The 14,909-nt window shown below is 40.1% G+C and overlaps 1 protein-coding gene across 1 annotated transcript in view; it reads left to right on the top strand.

The window, feature by feature from the left end:
• ARHGAP20 (Rho GTPase activating protein 20) overlaps positions 1-14,909 on the top strand; it is a 103,576-nt gene that overhangs the window by 77,601 nt on the left and 11,066 nt on the right. The window contains exons 10-11 of the mRNA XM_053595916.1: positions 11,296-11,477; positions 12,623-12,784. Coding sequence (XP_053451891.1) covers positions 11,296-11,477; positions 12,623-12,784 — 344 coding nt within the window. The remainder of the gene's footprint in view (positions 1-11,295; positions 11,478-12,622; positions 12,785-14,909) is intronic.

The raw sequence follows: 14,909 nt of genomic DNA, 5'->3' as shown, positions 1-14,909 counted from the left end.
CCTACTAATCTAATATGAATTTCCTATGAACATAGCTGTCTCTTACTCACCCCATAATAAAAACTCTAGAAGTCTAAAAAAAAGTTCAACATAAGAGCATTATAATTTACCTTAACTTAAATTTGAGCTTTAATCTTTCAGTCTGAATGTAATATTGTATAAGAAACAGAGAGAAATAAATTGCTAAGAGTATAAGGGGAATAGTAGAGAACTGAAGCTGAATATCTGCAACTACCTTGGTCAGTTTGAACCAAGTGGGCTACCAGTGAACAGTGGGCTATCCAGTGAACAGTAGCATTGCCCAAGGAGTAAAAGTTTAAAAGGATGGCATGGACCTTGAGAGATCACTGAGGCCGCCTTCCTACCACATGACAGATTATTGGCAAGGACTGAATGCCAGGTGAAAGTCTGAAATTCTTCATCTCTGTGTTACTCAGTTGATGTAGCATTAATGGGGAAGTTAATCATACTGTTTTTAACCTCATTGCAGAATAAACATACTTTAAGAATTTGTATAGCTATCCAAACTTAGGACAAATCAGCACTCATTGTAAAGGTGTTTCTTGCTTTAAGTGTAAATATGCACCAAATTCCTTTTAAACTGAATTTTCTTTAATGCATTTAAAATTTTTTAATTTATAATTTTATTTTCATGCTAAAACACTTAGGATTATAGTTTCTGAAATAGTTGCAACACCAGTGTAAACTTATTTTCCTGTTCACCCCACTATTTGAAGGTTTTAGCATTTTATTGGTTGTAACTGCCCTCTCTTCTCTTCACTCAGGCTTTGTTCATTATGTTTATTTTTCAGGGAAGCCTGGATTCCTTCTGCCTCCTTGCAGACAACGTTTTCTCTTTCCATTAGTCTCCTTTTATCTTTTAATTTTTATTTCTCACTAATGTAAAGTACAAATTAAGATTTCTTAGAGAAGAGATGGAACAATGTCTGCCTTCCTCAGTTTCTGAGGGACCAGGTGGTACAGTGGATTAATGAATGAGCCTCCCCACCCCCAGTCATACTTCTCTCCTTATCTAATTTGAATTCCATGGTTATGATAATCTAGGTCTTAGAGATAATCTCAACAACTTTGACCTGCTTTCCTACTTTCCTCCTAGTAAAAGCCTATCTCTGGATGAACTCTAAGCACTGCCAGAAGAAATCTTACAGCAGCGGGACAGCTTCCTATCACTAGTGACCAACCTTATACTGGCAGTCTTAACATATCACCTCAAAAACGCACATCAACCACTGTCACTTTCTTTTTTTTTTTATTTTTTTTGTCACTTTCTCTTGATGACCAAATGTTACACTTTACTTAAGTTATGAGTCCATCAGTAGATCAGTCATCACGGGCTTCCTCATCTTGCCAACAGGCTTACCTTTAATTTGCTCCAATCACCTTCTATTATACATGTATAATGGTAAATTGAGACTGTTTGCTGAGATTCTTGGGCCACTTTGAAAGAGTTTTACAGAGATACTATGGTTTTTCATCCACTAAAATGTAAACTCCATGATGGCAAAGATTTTGGTCTTATTTGTTCACTTCTGTATTCTCAATACTTGGAACACTGCCCGGCTTATATAAATAAGTACCCAATTATTACTTCTTGAATGAATGAACAAATTAATAGACCTTGATGTTAGCTAAAGATACAAAGAGCATCGCTTGGCTGAGGAGAATAATATTCTTCTCCTCTTCTACCTTTACACCCGTGTTTTTCACAACTATTTTTCTAAGTCCCTTTCAGTTTTATTTTAATGAGTTTGACTAATAATCAGGGTTCATGAAACATCTTAAGAGTTTTACCCAGTTTTGCTCAATTAAAATGTTGGCCTCCTCTGCTTACCCTGTTTCCCAGAAAATAAGACATCCTCCGAAAATAAGACCTACTTACAGGAAAGATAAGACGTCCCCTGAAAATAAGACCTAGCGCATCTTTGGGAGCACACCTTAAAATAAGACACTGTCTTATTTTCGGGGAAACAGGGTAGTTTCTCTCCGTAGGAAATTAGGATAACAGTGACTACATCTGTAGATGATTGATTAACCATTGACAATGAACGCAAAGCCCAGCTAAGCATCAGAATCATCTGTGCAACTAAAACGTTACAGGCGAACCATTTACATGGGGTTGTCTTAATACAAAAGACTTTGATGACCAACCACTTTATAAACCACTGATTTTGGAACAGCATCAGCAAATTTTTTCTGTAAGGGACTGAATAGTAAAATTGCAAAATACACGAAATCAAGGATATTATATATAGAAGACTCGAAAATTTATGGAAGTGTAGTTCACATTTGCAAAGGTGTGGAAACATTTCAAGTGCCTGTCAGTACATAAGTGGATTAATGAAATGTGATATATGTAGATCATGGAGTATTGCTCAGCTATATAAAAAAAAAGTTGTAAACGATACCTCTTCTATTAACCTGAATGGAACTGGAGACCCTTCTTTCAAGTATCACAAGAATGGAAAAACAAACATTATATGTACTCGCTATTAAACTGGAACTAGTTTATCAACACTGTGTGCACATATGGATATAGCACTGATCAGAAATCAAGTAGTTGGGGGAAAGAGGGAGAGGGAGGAGGAGGAGGGTAAATTCACACAACTGGTACAGGGTACACTGTCTGGATGATGAGCACACTTACACCTTTGGCTCACACGGTATGGAAGCGATTTATATAATCAAAAGATTTGTACCCCCATACTATAGTAAAATTTAAAAATGTTTGTGCAATTATCAAAATGTCATGTACTTTAAAGTTGACACTTTCATCACCTTTCCTACCCTGTGCCCCAACTCATTCCTAACATAAATCAGAATGAAAAAGGAAACTCCCTTATGAAGAAATCAGCATAAGAACAAGAGTCCCTTCACCCTTTTCTCTACCTTTGTTCGCATACTAACTATTCACCTGACTTCTAACAGGAAAAATGAATTAATATTTCTTTTCTGCATATATTATAATATGTAGAATTTTACCAAGTACCACTTCTGATAGTCAGAAATATCAAATTCTATTTGAAATCCAAGACTGGGTACAGTGGCTCACACCTATAATCCCAATAGTTTGGGAGACTGAAGCAGGAGGATAGCTTGAGGCCAGGAGTTCAAGACCAGCCTGGGCAACATAGTGAGCATATCTACAAGTTTTAACCAAAAAAAAAAAAAAAAAATCCACAAAATTCCAAAATTCTTCAATTGTTTAATTCTAGGAAGTGGACACTTTGCATATTCTCTTCTGCAGAAAATCATACGTTGTTTCAAGGGTTAATGGATATAAAAGGAAAAATTATATTAGAGTATTGGCTGACAACAATAGATAATTTCTATTACAGTAGTGACTAAGAACAATTAATATTTTTAAGTCACCTGAATAAAGTAAGCCACAATTAGACAGTCAAAACTCTTATCTCCATTTCTTAGAGAGTCTTTCTCTAGTTAGCTTAAGGAAAACATTCCTATTAACCATCACAACCCTAGATAAGCATAGTCATCCCTAATGTTTTTCAGATTTCTGCCTCATTGTGGAGAAGACATCCTACGAAATAGTCTTACACTGAAAGCAGAAGCCACCCTCAGACTGAGATCACTGTAACTCATCCTTGGGGTGATTGTTCCCAGTGGGACAGCTGTAATGGGGGGTTCAAGACACAAACGTTCAAAGATCTGACGTCTGGGCCCAACTCCCATGTCACTTCTAGGAAATCTTTGTTCCTTCGTCCCAGTGGTCAGAGCACTTTACACATATCTGTAGCATAACACACTAAAAATTATATCATGATTATTTGTATATATGTATCTTTATGCTATGAGCTTCTTAAGACCTGGGAACTCATCCCAGGGTGCTTAGTCCAGTGATAGAACTGGACAGAAGTTAAATGAAAGATTGAATGACTTAGTCACCCTGGTATGGAAAAAATTGAGTGGAGTGGGGAGTTCCAGCCTGAACTGAGCCTTTATGGGAGATGGCAGAACACAGGACACATCATCTGTTTGCCCTTCATTCCACTCTGCTCCCCGTGTGTTGCTTACTCTAAGTTGGGGGTATGTATTATTAATTTGGGGAGCTATATCCAGAACAGAATTTCTAATTAAAGTTTGTTGTGGCTATGGTTATTATATAAGCACAAAGTTTTAAGAATTGTAAATTTTAATATTCAGTTTCCTAATTAAAGCATGAGAAAACACTATCCTGAATCTTACCAGAATTATCTAGGAAATCAAGTTTACATGACTTTATTTGACTTTACAATTATATCACCCTTATTTTGTAGTAATAGCATGCTTTTTCATCAGCTTTTGACATTGAGAAAGAGCTTTGCATTAAAACCTATGCAAGAGGGCAGTGCCTGTGGCTCAAAGGAGTAGGGCGCCAGCCCCATATGCCGGAGATGGCGTGTTCAAACCCAGCCCTGGCCAAAAACCACAAAAAAAAAAACTTATGCAAGAAAGTAAACCTTAATGAAATTTTTTTCTCAGTCCCAGAGGGAACCAGAACTCTCAGACTAAATGCTGTAATAAAAGGCATAGCTACAGCTGAAAGTTTATGGTAAAGTAGAGGACTCAAGCTCTACTTTGTCTTCTGTCAACACTTCTTGACAGAGCATTCTTCTTAAGAAGTGTGTAAAAGCTAAAAAAAACATCAATCCAATAGTCTTAGAAATAAAATTGGGTTAAATGTGAACAAACCAGACAACTACTTAGCATGTATATTCAAGTACATATTAAACAAACATTTGCAAGGATTGACATTGCTAGACATATAGGGACCTCTTCTTAAATTTAATAAAGGGTTTGTTTTCTATTGTTTAGGGTGGCAGAAGTTGGGAATGTCAGGGCAGGAAGAAAGTGCTTTAGCTAAGCAGAGTATTGATACTCCTTCACGTCTGCAGACCTCGCGAAGGCTGTGAAAGCAAATGGACAGTGGATGCAGAGGGGAGGTCCCCCTCGGGAGGAGGCTACTGGTGCCTTGATGGCTTTAATCTAGATTTATGTGACTTACAACCTGGGAAAAGTAGTACTTTCAGACATTTTCATACAGAATCCTCTTAGTAAATTTCTGAGGAATAGGCAAGTTTTAATTTTTACTTTGAAAGTTGAGGAAAAGAAGTAATTCACCCAAATAAGTAACTGAACCAGGAGTCCATGTGGACTCCTGACTCTAGAACCAAAGAGCTTTCCACACCTGAGTGTTACGTGATGATGTGCTCACTGTACTTCACCAAAAAAGGTGAAGCGAGCACCTTCGGGGCAGTAAGGTGAGGTGAAGGCAGATATGGTCTGAGGCCATTGGGTAAAATGTTAATTATTTGCTTTTCCTTCCACAACTTGGCTTTTTAAATATTTGGTCCAAATAAGTTATTCTGTTGAAGTAAAATGTGAAGTTAAATAATAATAAAGCAATACAGAAGACTTCTTGGAAATTAGCCTTTGACACTGCTGACCATGTCCTCCTTGAAAAGCTTACTCCTTCAGTGTTTCATTGTTAGGGAATATTGGGAGCTGAACCTGAACTTTGGGTTAGCTTCATAGAGTGTCAGAAAGAAAATGTCAAGCAGGAGAATTCAATGACTAATTCCCATGCACCCTCCCTGGAGAAAATGGAATCAACCCTGAGTGTGCACTGCCTGCTCACTGGGGGTCCTCAGAACTCCCGTCCATCAACCTTCACTGTCAGCCATTTTGAATCTGCCCCACAAATGCAAGCTTCACGGGTCAGCCAGAGACTTAGGCAGAGCGTACACAAAATATCTGGGGCTCCCACTGTCAGGATTTATCCTTCCTGGGGTCCCCCCCTCACTTTACACTTGCTGTGGGTACCTCTCTCAGTTAACTAGTTCTTCAAGCCAGTCAGAGTACAGGTGTCTCTCTAAATTTAGTTGCCTCCACTACCTTGGGGCCTGTCTTCAGGCTGAAAGCTCTAAGGATGTAAAACCCATTGTCACGGCATTCCTTCTACCAGTTCAAACTTGGGCCTCCAGTTCTCCCCTGTTTTGGTCACTCTTTAGAGTAGGCGTCCTCAAACTTTTTAAATGGGGCCAATTCACTGTCCCACAGACCATTGGAGGGCCGGACGATAGTTTAAAAAAAAAAAAACGATGAACAAATTCCTATGCACACTGCACATATCTTATTTTGAAGTAAAAAACAAAATGGGAACAAATACAATTCACACCGCTTCATGTGGCCCGCAGGCCGAGTTTGAGGACGCCTTCTTTAGAGCCTTTAGGTAGGTTGTTTGATGTATTTGTCCAGAATTTACAGTTGTTAGCTGTGTGTGTGTGTTGCAGGGAAGGGGCAGGGAGGTTAGCCACTTCTAGAAGTAGAACCTTAAAGAACTGTCTTTTTATGTATCAAATCTTGTGCAAATCTGTTAACTTTTTTGTTAAAATTAGACACAGATGACACCAAAAATGTTTTTACACTGTGGTATCATGAAAGTATAATTTACTGTTGACCTTTCCTACTTCTACCTATTTTCTTCATGCTGTCTTTTTCAACTTAAATGCCTCCTCATTTTCAACTGTTGTTCAAAAGTGATTGAGTTCTTATTTGTGAGTCGCTATGCTAGATCCTTCTCTCTCTCCCTCTCCCTCAAGATCTTTTAAAATCTAGTTCATTAAAAATATGAATCAAGGCTCGGCACCTGTAGCATAGTGGTTATGGCACCAGCCAAATACACGGAGGCTGGTGGGTTCAAATCCAGCCTAGGCCAGCTAAACAACAACAACTGCTACAAAAAAAAAAAAAAATACCAGGGCATTGTGTGGGGTGCCTGTAGTCCCAGCTACTTGGGAGGCTGAGGCAAGAGAATCACATAAGCCCAAGAGTTGGAAGTTGCTGTGAGCTGTGATGCTACAGCACTCTACCAAGGGCAACAAACTAAGATTCTGTCTAAAAAACAAAACAAACAAACAAAAAAACACGAATCCAATGCAAATACTTCCAAGATCACTCCCCTCCCTCCTGCCAGGTAGGCAGGACTTACTTTCCTCTGATACCTTTAGTACTTTGTTCCTCCCATATGACATTTTATTTGTTAATATGCTTGTTTTGATCCCCACCATGACAAGCCTCAGTCTCTACTAGATTATGAACTTCATTTGCAAGGGCAAGTCTTACTCATATTTCCATCCATCCACACTACCTTAAACATACTTTCTAAGGTCAAGAACTGAAAAGAAACACCAAAGTCTTCAAAGTGGCAAAGGAAAGAAAAAAATATAGGACATTAGCTTTCTGTCTCTGTTCTCAGGAGCAGAGCAGGCATAAGGTAATGAAAACTTCTTGGTTTCTGGAGAACATCTTTACGGAGACACTTCTGTCCTCCTTACCGCCCTTTAAGGAGAACATTTTTACAGAGACCCTTCTGTCCTCCTTACCGCCCTTTCTGGAAAACATCTTTACGGAGACACTTCTCTCCTCCTTGCCGCCCTTTCTGGAGAACATCTTTACGGAGACACTTCTCTCCTCCTTACCACCCTTTCTGGAAAACATCTTTAAAGAGACACTTTTCTCTCCTCCTTACCTCCCTTTCTGGAGAACATCTTTACGGAAACACTTCTCTCCTCCTTACCTCCCTTTCTGGAGAACATCTTTACGGAGACACTTCTCTCCTTACCTCCCTTTCTGGAGAACATCTTTACGGAGACACTTCTCTCCTCCTTGCCGCCCTTTCTGGAGAACATCTTTACGGAGACACTTCTCTCCTCCTTACCACCCTTTCTGGAAAACATCTTTAAAGAGACACTTTTCTCTCCTCCTTACCTCCCTTTCTGGAGAACATCTTTACGGAGACACTTCTCTCCTTACCTCCCTTTCTGGAGAACATCTTTACGGAGACACTTCTCTCCTCCTTGCCGCCCTTTCTGGAGAACATCTTTACGGAGACACTTCTCTCCTCCTTACCACCCTTTCTGGAAAACATCTTTAAAGAGACACTTTTCTCTCCTCCTTACCTCCCTTTCTGGAGAACATCTTTACGGAGACACTTCTCTCCTCCTTACCTCCCTTTCTGGAGAACATATTTATGGAGACACTTCTCTCCTTACCTCCCTTTCTGGAGAACATCTTTACGGAGACACTTCTCTCATCCTTGCCGCCCTTTCTGGAGAACATCTTTACGAGACACTTCTCTCCTCCTTGCCTCGCCCTTTCTGGAGAACATCTTTACGGAGACACTTCTCTCCTCCTTACCTCCCTTTCTGGAGAACATCTTTACGGAAACACTTCTCTCATCCTTGCCGCCCTTTCTGGAGAACATCTTTACGAGACACTTCTCTCCTCCTTAACTCCCTTTCTGGAGAACATATTTACAGAGACACTTCTCTCCTCCTTACCTCCCTTTCTGGAGAACATCTTTACGGAGACCCTTCTCTCATCCTTGCCACCCTTTCTGGAGAACATATTTACGGAGACACTTCTCTCCTCCTTGCCGCCCTTTCTGGAGAACATCTTTACGAGACACTTCTCTCCTCCTTACCTCCCTTTCTGGAGAACATCTTTACGGAGACACTTCTCTCCTGCTTACCTCCCTTTCTGGAGAACATCTTTACGAGACACTTCTCTCCTCCTTACCTCCCCTTCTGGAGAACATCTTTACGGAGACACTTCTCTCCTCCTTACCTCCCCTTCTGGAGAACGTCTTTACGGAGACACTTCTCTCCTCCTTACCGCCCTTTCTGGAGAACGTCTTTACGGAGACACTTCTCTCCTCCTTACCGCCCTTTCTGGAGAACGTCTTTACGGAGACACTTCTCTCCTCCTTACCTCCCCTTCTGGAGAACGTCTTTACGGAGACACTTCTCTCCTCCTTACCGCCCTTTCTGGAGAACGTCTTTACGGAGACACTTCTCTCCTCCTTGCCGCCCTTTCTGGAGAACGTCTTTACGGAGACATTTCTCTCCTCCTTGCCGCCCTTTCTGGAGAACGTCTTTACGGAGACACTTCTCTCCTCCTTGCCGCCCTTTCTGGAGAACGTCTTTACGGAGACACTTCTCTCCTCCTTGCCGCCCTTTCTGGAGAACGTCTTTACGGAGACACTTCTCTCCTCCTTGCCGCCCTTTCTGGAGAACGTCTTTACGGAGACACTTCTCTCCTCCTTGCCGCCCTTTCTGGAGAACGTCTTTACGGAGACACTTCTCTCCTCCTTGCCGCCCTTTCTGGAGAACGTCTTTACGGAGACACTTCTCTCCTCCTTGCCGCCCTTTCTGGAGAACGTCTTTACGGAGACACTTCTCTCCTCCTTGCCGCCCTTTCTGGAGAACGTCTTTACGGAGACACTTCTCTCCTCCTTGCCGCCCTTTCTGGAGAACGTCTTTACGGAGACACTTCTCTCCTCCTTGCCGCCCATTCTGTAGAACATCTTTACGGAGACACTTCTCTCCTCCTTGCCGCCCTTTCTGGAGAACATCTTTACGGAGACACTTCTCTCCTCCTTACCTCTCTTTCTAGAGAACATCTTTATGGAGACACTTCCTCCTTACTGCCCTTTCTGGAGAACATCTTTACGGAGACACTTCTCTCCTCCTTGCTGCCCTTTCTGGAGAACATCTTTACGGAGACACTTCTCTCCTCCTTACCGCCCATTATGTAGAACATCTTTACGGAGACACTTCTCTCCTCCTTGCCGCCCTTTCTGGAGAACATCTTTACGGAGACACTTCTCTCCTCCTTACCTCCCTTTCTAGAGAACATCTTTATGGAGACACTTCCTCCTTACTGCCCTTTCTGGAGAACATCTTTACGGAGACACTTCTCTCCTCCTTGCCGCCCTTTCTGGAGAACATCTTTACGAGACACTTCTCTCCTCCTTACCTCCCTTTCTAGAGAACATCTTTATGGAGACACTTCCTCCTTACTGCCCTTTCTGGAGAACATCTTTACGGAGACACTTCTCTCCTCCTTGCCGCCCTTTCTGGAGAACATCATTATGGAGACACTTCTCTCCTCCTTGCCGCCCTTTCTGGAGAACATCTTTACGGAGACACTTCTCTCCTCCTTGCCGCCCTTTCTGGAGAACATCTTTACAGAGACACTTCTGTCCTCCTTGCCGCCCTTTCTGGAGAACATCTTTATGGAGACACTTCTCTCCTCCTTACCGCCCTTTCTGGAGAACATCTTTACAGAGACACTTCTCTCCTCCTTGCCGCCCTTTCTGGAGAACATCTTTATGGAGACACTTCTCTCCTCCTTGCTGCCCTTTCTTGAGAACATCTTTACAGAGACACTTCTGTCCTCCTTGCCGCCCTTTCTGGAGAACATCTTTACAGAGACACTTCTCTCCTCCTTACCGCCCTTTCTGGAGAACATCTTTATGGAGACACTTCTCTCCTCCTTGCCGCCCTTTCTTGAGAACATCTTTACAGAGACACTTCTGTCCTCCTTGCCGCCCTTTCTGGAGAACATCTTTATGGAGACACTTCTCTCCTCCTTGCCGCCCTTTCTGGAGAGCATCTTTATGGAGACACTTCTCTCCTCCTTGCCGCCCTTTCTGGAGAACATCTTTACAGAGACACTTCTGTCCTCCTTGCCGCCCTTTCTGGAGAACATCTTTATGGAGACACTTCTCTCCTCCTTGCCGCCCTTTCTGGAGAACATCTTTACAGAGACACTTCTGTCCTCCTTGCCGCCCTTTCTGGAGAACATCTTTATGGAGACACTTCTCTCCTCCTTGCCGCCCTTTCTTGAGAACATCTTTACAGAGACACTGCTCTCCTCCTTGCCGCCCTTTCTGGAGAACATCTTTATGGAGACACTTCTCTCCTCCTTACTGCCCCACTTCTTCTCCTTTATCCTCTCTCAGTCATCTTATCCTCTTCTTGCTCCCACTTCCCTTTCCTCTCCTCTTCTCTCCTTCTTGTCTTCTTACTTTTTGTTCCTCACTGTTTAATTATAATCCAATTTAAACTTTTTTTGTCTGTCTAGACTCATCATTAAAATTGGTAATTGTGTGTGTTGGTATGTAATGCTTTTTGCTTTACGTTATTACAGTCAATAAGGGAACTTTTTTCACTTCTGAAAATTTACTTCTAAAACTCAAGTTAAACAGACCAGTGTCCCCCAAATGGATGGGAGAACCTAAACATTTGTTTCTTCCTTCATTGAGTCTTCTTTCATTTATGAAATATTATTATGAAATCTTGCAGATTGAATCATCAATAGCAAAAGGTTTCACCTTGAGCCATCATGATGAACATACTGTAAAAAGGAAATTATAAAAATAAGGTTAAGTGAATTAAACTAGTTTTGCTAACAGTCTCACTCTTTTCTTAGATTCAGGTTATAAGACATTTAAAAGGAGAAGATCTATCATAAACTGGTCCTTTTGGCGAGGTTCTACCACTCACCTGGACAACTTCCCTGCGTCACCACCAACATCTCCTGCGGCAGGACAGCTCTTTGGAGTTTCTCTGCCAAATATTTGTGAGAATGATAATCTGCCCAGACCTATCTTGGTAAGACTCATTTTGGCCTATAAATTAATGGGAAAGGGGATTTTGGAAGGGAGAACCCTGAAGACAATTCTGTTACAAGAAGGAAATGCTACAGCCCTGGTTTTGACTAAGAATCTTTATTATTATTACATCAAATATAAAAATCTGATTTAGCTATTGTAGAATCTTAAGGAAGACATAATAGGAAGAAATAGCCTGGTGTGCTGATTACAGGAAAGAGCCACAAAAGCCTGCTCAGTTAAATTATAGAGTTTGCTCTGTAGACAGGGAATCTTCATTATCCCTCATACATGTTTTCTTGAACTCCAGATTGTTCTGAAAGTATTTTATCACTTTAGTAGCAGAGAATACTCAACCTTAGACTTGAGTTTTAAGAACTATTTTATTTGTATTTCAGATGTTTCAACAAAAAGATACAGTCTCTGGAACTTATTTATCTTCTGCATATAAAACTCAGATGAAAGCCACTGAGTTTATATTCTCTCTAACTGATATATTAAATTGATCACTGCTAGGCAGAGTGTATTGTTTATCCTCTAAGCACTATGCTGCATGTGTGGCATTTAATGCTGTATCGTGTACCTGTAGGTGCCATCCATTACTCTACACACTATTGTTTTATCCTTCACAGCAAATTTACGGGTTTGTTGTTATTATTGTATCATCATCCCTACTTTACAAATTTTGTAAAGCTTCAGAACTTTACCCAAGGTTACACAATAAATACATGACATAACTAGGTTGCAAATCCCATGGATTGCTTCTCTCCAAAACCCATTCTCTTCCTACACAGAGATCATAGAGATTCAAAGAAAGTAAAATTAGAAAACACTTAAAATCTTTTTTTAGCAGTTTTTCAGAATACAATGCATTTTTGTTAACAGTAATTACAATGTTATAAAGTAGATCCTATCTGATTGAAATTTCATATCCTTTGACTCACATCTCCTTAACCCTCCCCACAACTACCCTCAGCCCCTAGTAATCACCATCTGTTCTCCAAAAAATTGATCTTAATACTTCCAGCCAACCAGCCAGCTCCCATCCTCCAGAGCTTTTACCCTAGCATGCCTGTCCTCTGGCAGCCAAACAGAGCTGTTTGTGTGTGTGAAGTGCCATTTGTTTTCCCCTTTGCTTCCCCATAGGATGTGCTTTTGTTTCTCAATGAAAAAGGACCACTCACAAAAGGCATTTTTAGGCAACCAGCCAATATGAAATCCTGCAGAGAACTAAAAGAGAAACTGAATTCTGGAGTCGAAGTACAACTAGACTGTGAAACTGCTTTTGTGTTAGCATGTGTCTTAAAGGTAGGCGAAGTTCTCTCTTTACTCACCCCATGCTGTAGCTCTGGAGCACGATTTTTTTTTTTTACCATTATGAACATTATTTCTATACCTATAATAGATTTAGAATCAGAAAAGTGTTAAAAAAATTCACAAAGTCAATGCTGGACTTTAGAAGCTACCACCAAATGATAGGACATGTCAAATATGCTTTTTAAATGTTTTTTTTTTTCAATCCCACACTGATCTTATCTTCACTTCCGCCACCCCATGTAACAAATAAAATTTAATTAAAATTTAAAGAAATCAAAACATACGTTTACCAAAACAAACATTCCTGCTTGTGATGATCTCTTCACTATCTAGCCACTACCTTCCTAGTAAAGGTTTCCAAAAGTAAACTTTTGTTAAACCTTTGAAAGTTGTTAACAGGAGTTTACCATAGTATTTGCCTTATAATTGAAACAGAATTGCTGAGACTGCTGAATGTTCCATTCATGTACATAATCATCATGCTACAGATACTCCTTCCCTTATGCCCTAATTCCTTTTACTTTAACAGCTGAATAGAAATGACTTCAACGTCTGGCTTTTTCTTTACCTTTACCCATTTGACGTTCTTTACGGTCTTACCTTCAGCTCTCATTACTTAAGTTACATCGTCAGTTATAATACCAGGTTATTGAGTTCTAAAATATTTTTTGCCGCACATTCTTTGAAATGCCCTACATTTTTTTAAAACCTAGAGTTAAAACCAGCTTTAAGTAAAGCTTTTGACCGTAGCAGTAGATTCTGCAAACTATCTTAGGCTCTCATCTCCCAAAGTATTGAAAGGCACCAGGGCCAGGGGCAGAGACAAAGTCCCAGCCTTCATCTCAGAGCCTGAGGCAGATTAAGGAAACTGTGATGAAGAAAAATCTTACAGCTGAGTGGCCAGCTGCTTATAGATCTTACTTCATGACTTCACGTGCAACCAGGTGTTTCTTCAGAAATGGGCTAATGCCTTTTCTTTAGCAAACCTTGCTATAGACTTTAGCAGTAAAGTCAGAGAGTTTGAAGTAGGGTCATTGTTTTGTACAGGGTTTGTTATTACTCCTCAATCCTAAAAAACAGTAAAGATGTACATGGTATGCTTAGCCAATTATATGTGCCAAGGATATAACTGCAGGGTGAGTGTTTTTCTTTTTGTTTTTGTTTTTCATATAATTAGGTTTCCTTCCATCCTTCTTACCTTTAAGGTAAACCCTGTCTGAGAAAAATATTCTCATGTGCTGTTCTTCACAGCACCATGCTACTTAAAATTTGGGGCAAAATTTTTGAGGCTATTGTGAAGGAGCATAGTTCTAAAAGCATTAAATTGTGTTTAAGATTATATAAATATTATTTATCTAAAAACAAAAAGATTAAAAAAATAATTCAAATGATTGAAGAGTCTGGCTAAATGGGTTCCAAGTAATTGAAGTTTTATCATATAATTGCATTTTATTCCCATTTCTTCCAAGTGGTTGCAAACACCAAAATTTTGTGAGCTTTTGTTTCATGTTAAGACTTTTGAAACGGTACTTAAAGTTTTTCTTTAATTTTTCACTTATGCTGGTTTTGCTTAAATATAATTTCAATTCTTCAAACTGTAATTGGACAAAAATTGCTTGAAATACCATAACTTTATTCCATTAGCTTTGAGGAAAAGCTCATATTTAATCCTGCAGGATCTCATTTGAAATGAATTTGGGAGCTCTGCTGATGGCCTAAGCTCTGGTTTGGGAGAGAAAGAGATCTTCAGTTGAGCACCATGAGCTGGTGATTGCAATTCAGAACTACATCTCACATCCCTTTCAGCTGTGATGATGGTCGTATTTCATAACTTATTATTCCAGCTGTGGGAGAGTTCATTGAGATGTTATCAAATTATCTTTCAAGTGTAGGTTTAAGATTGAATGATGTTTTTCTTCAAGACAGATCATAAGTATGTTTTCCACTGAGATCTTAAAAGAGCTATTGTCACTACCGCATTTTGAAATAACAGATTTTGCCTCTTCTAAATCTGACTTTTAAAGTGGGTGCAACAGCTAAAATTAGTTTGATATTATGAAAACTCAATAGCTTTCCCCAAGAAGAGGTGACTTTGTGATGGTATACCTGAATCACA

Source organism: Nycticebus coucang, chromosome 6 (genome assembly GCF_027406575.1).
Source record: "Nycticebus coucang isolate mNycCou1 chromosome 6, mNycCou1.pri, whole genome shotgun sequence".
In the NCBI taxonomy this organism is placed as follows: Eukaryota; Metazoa; Chordata; class Mammalia; order Primates; family Lorisidae; genus Nycticebus; species Nycticebus coucang.
This window is presented reverse-complemented; position numbering and strand designations above follow the sequence as displayed.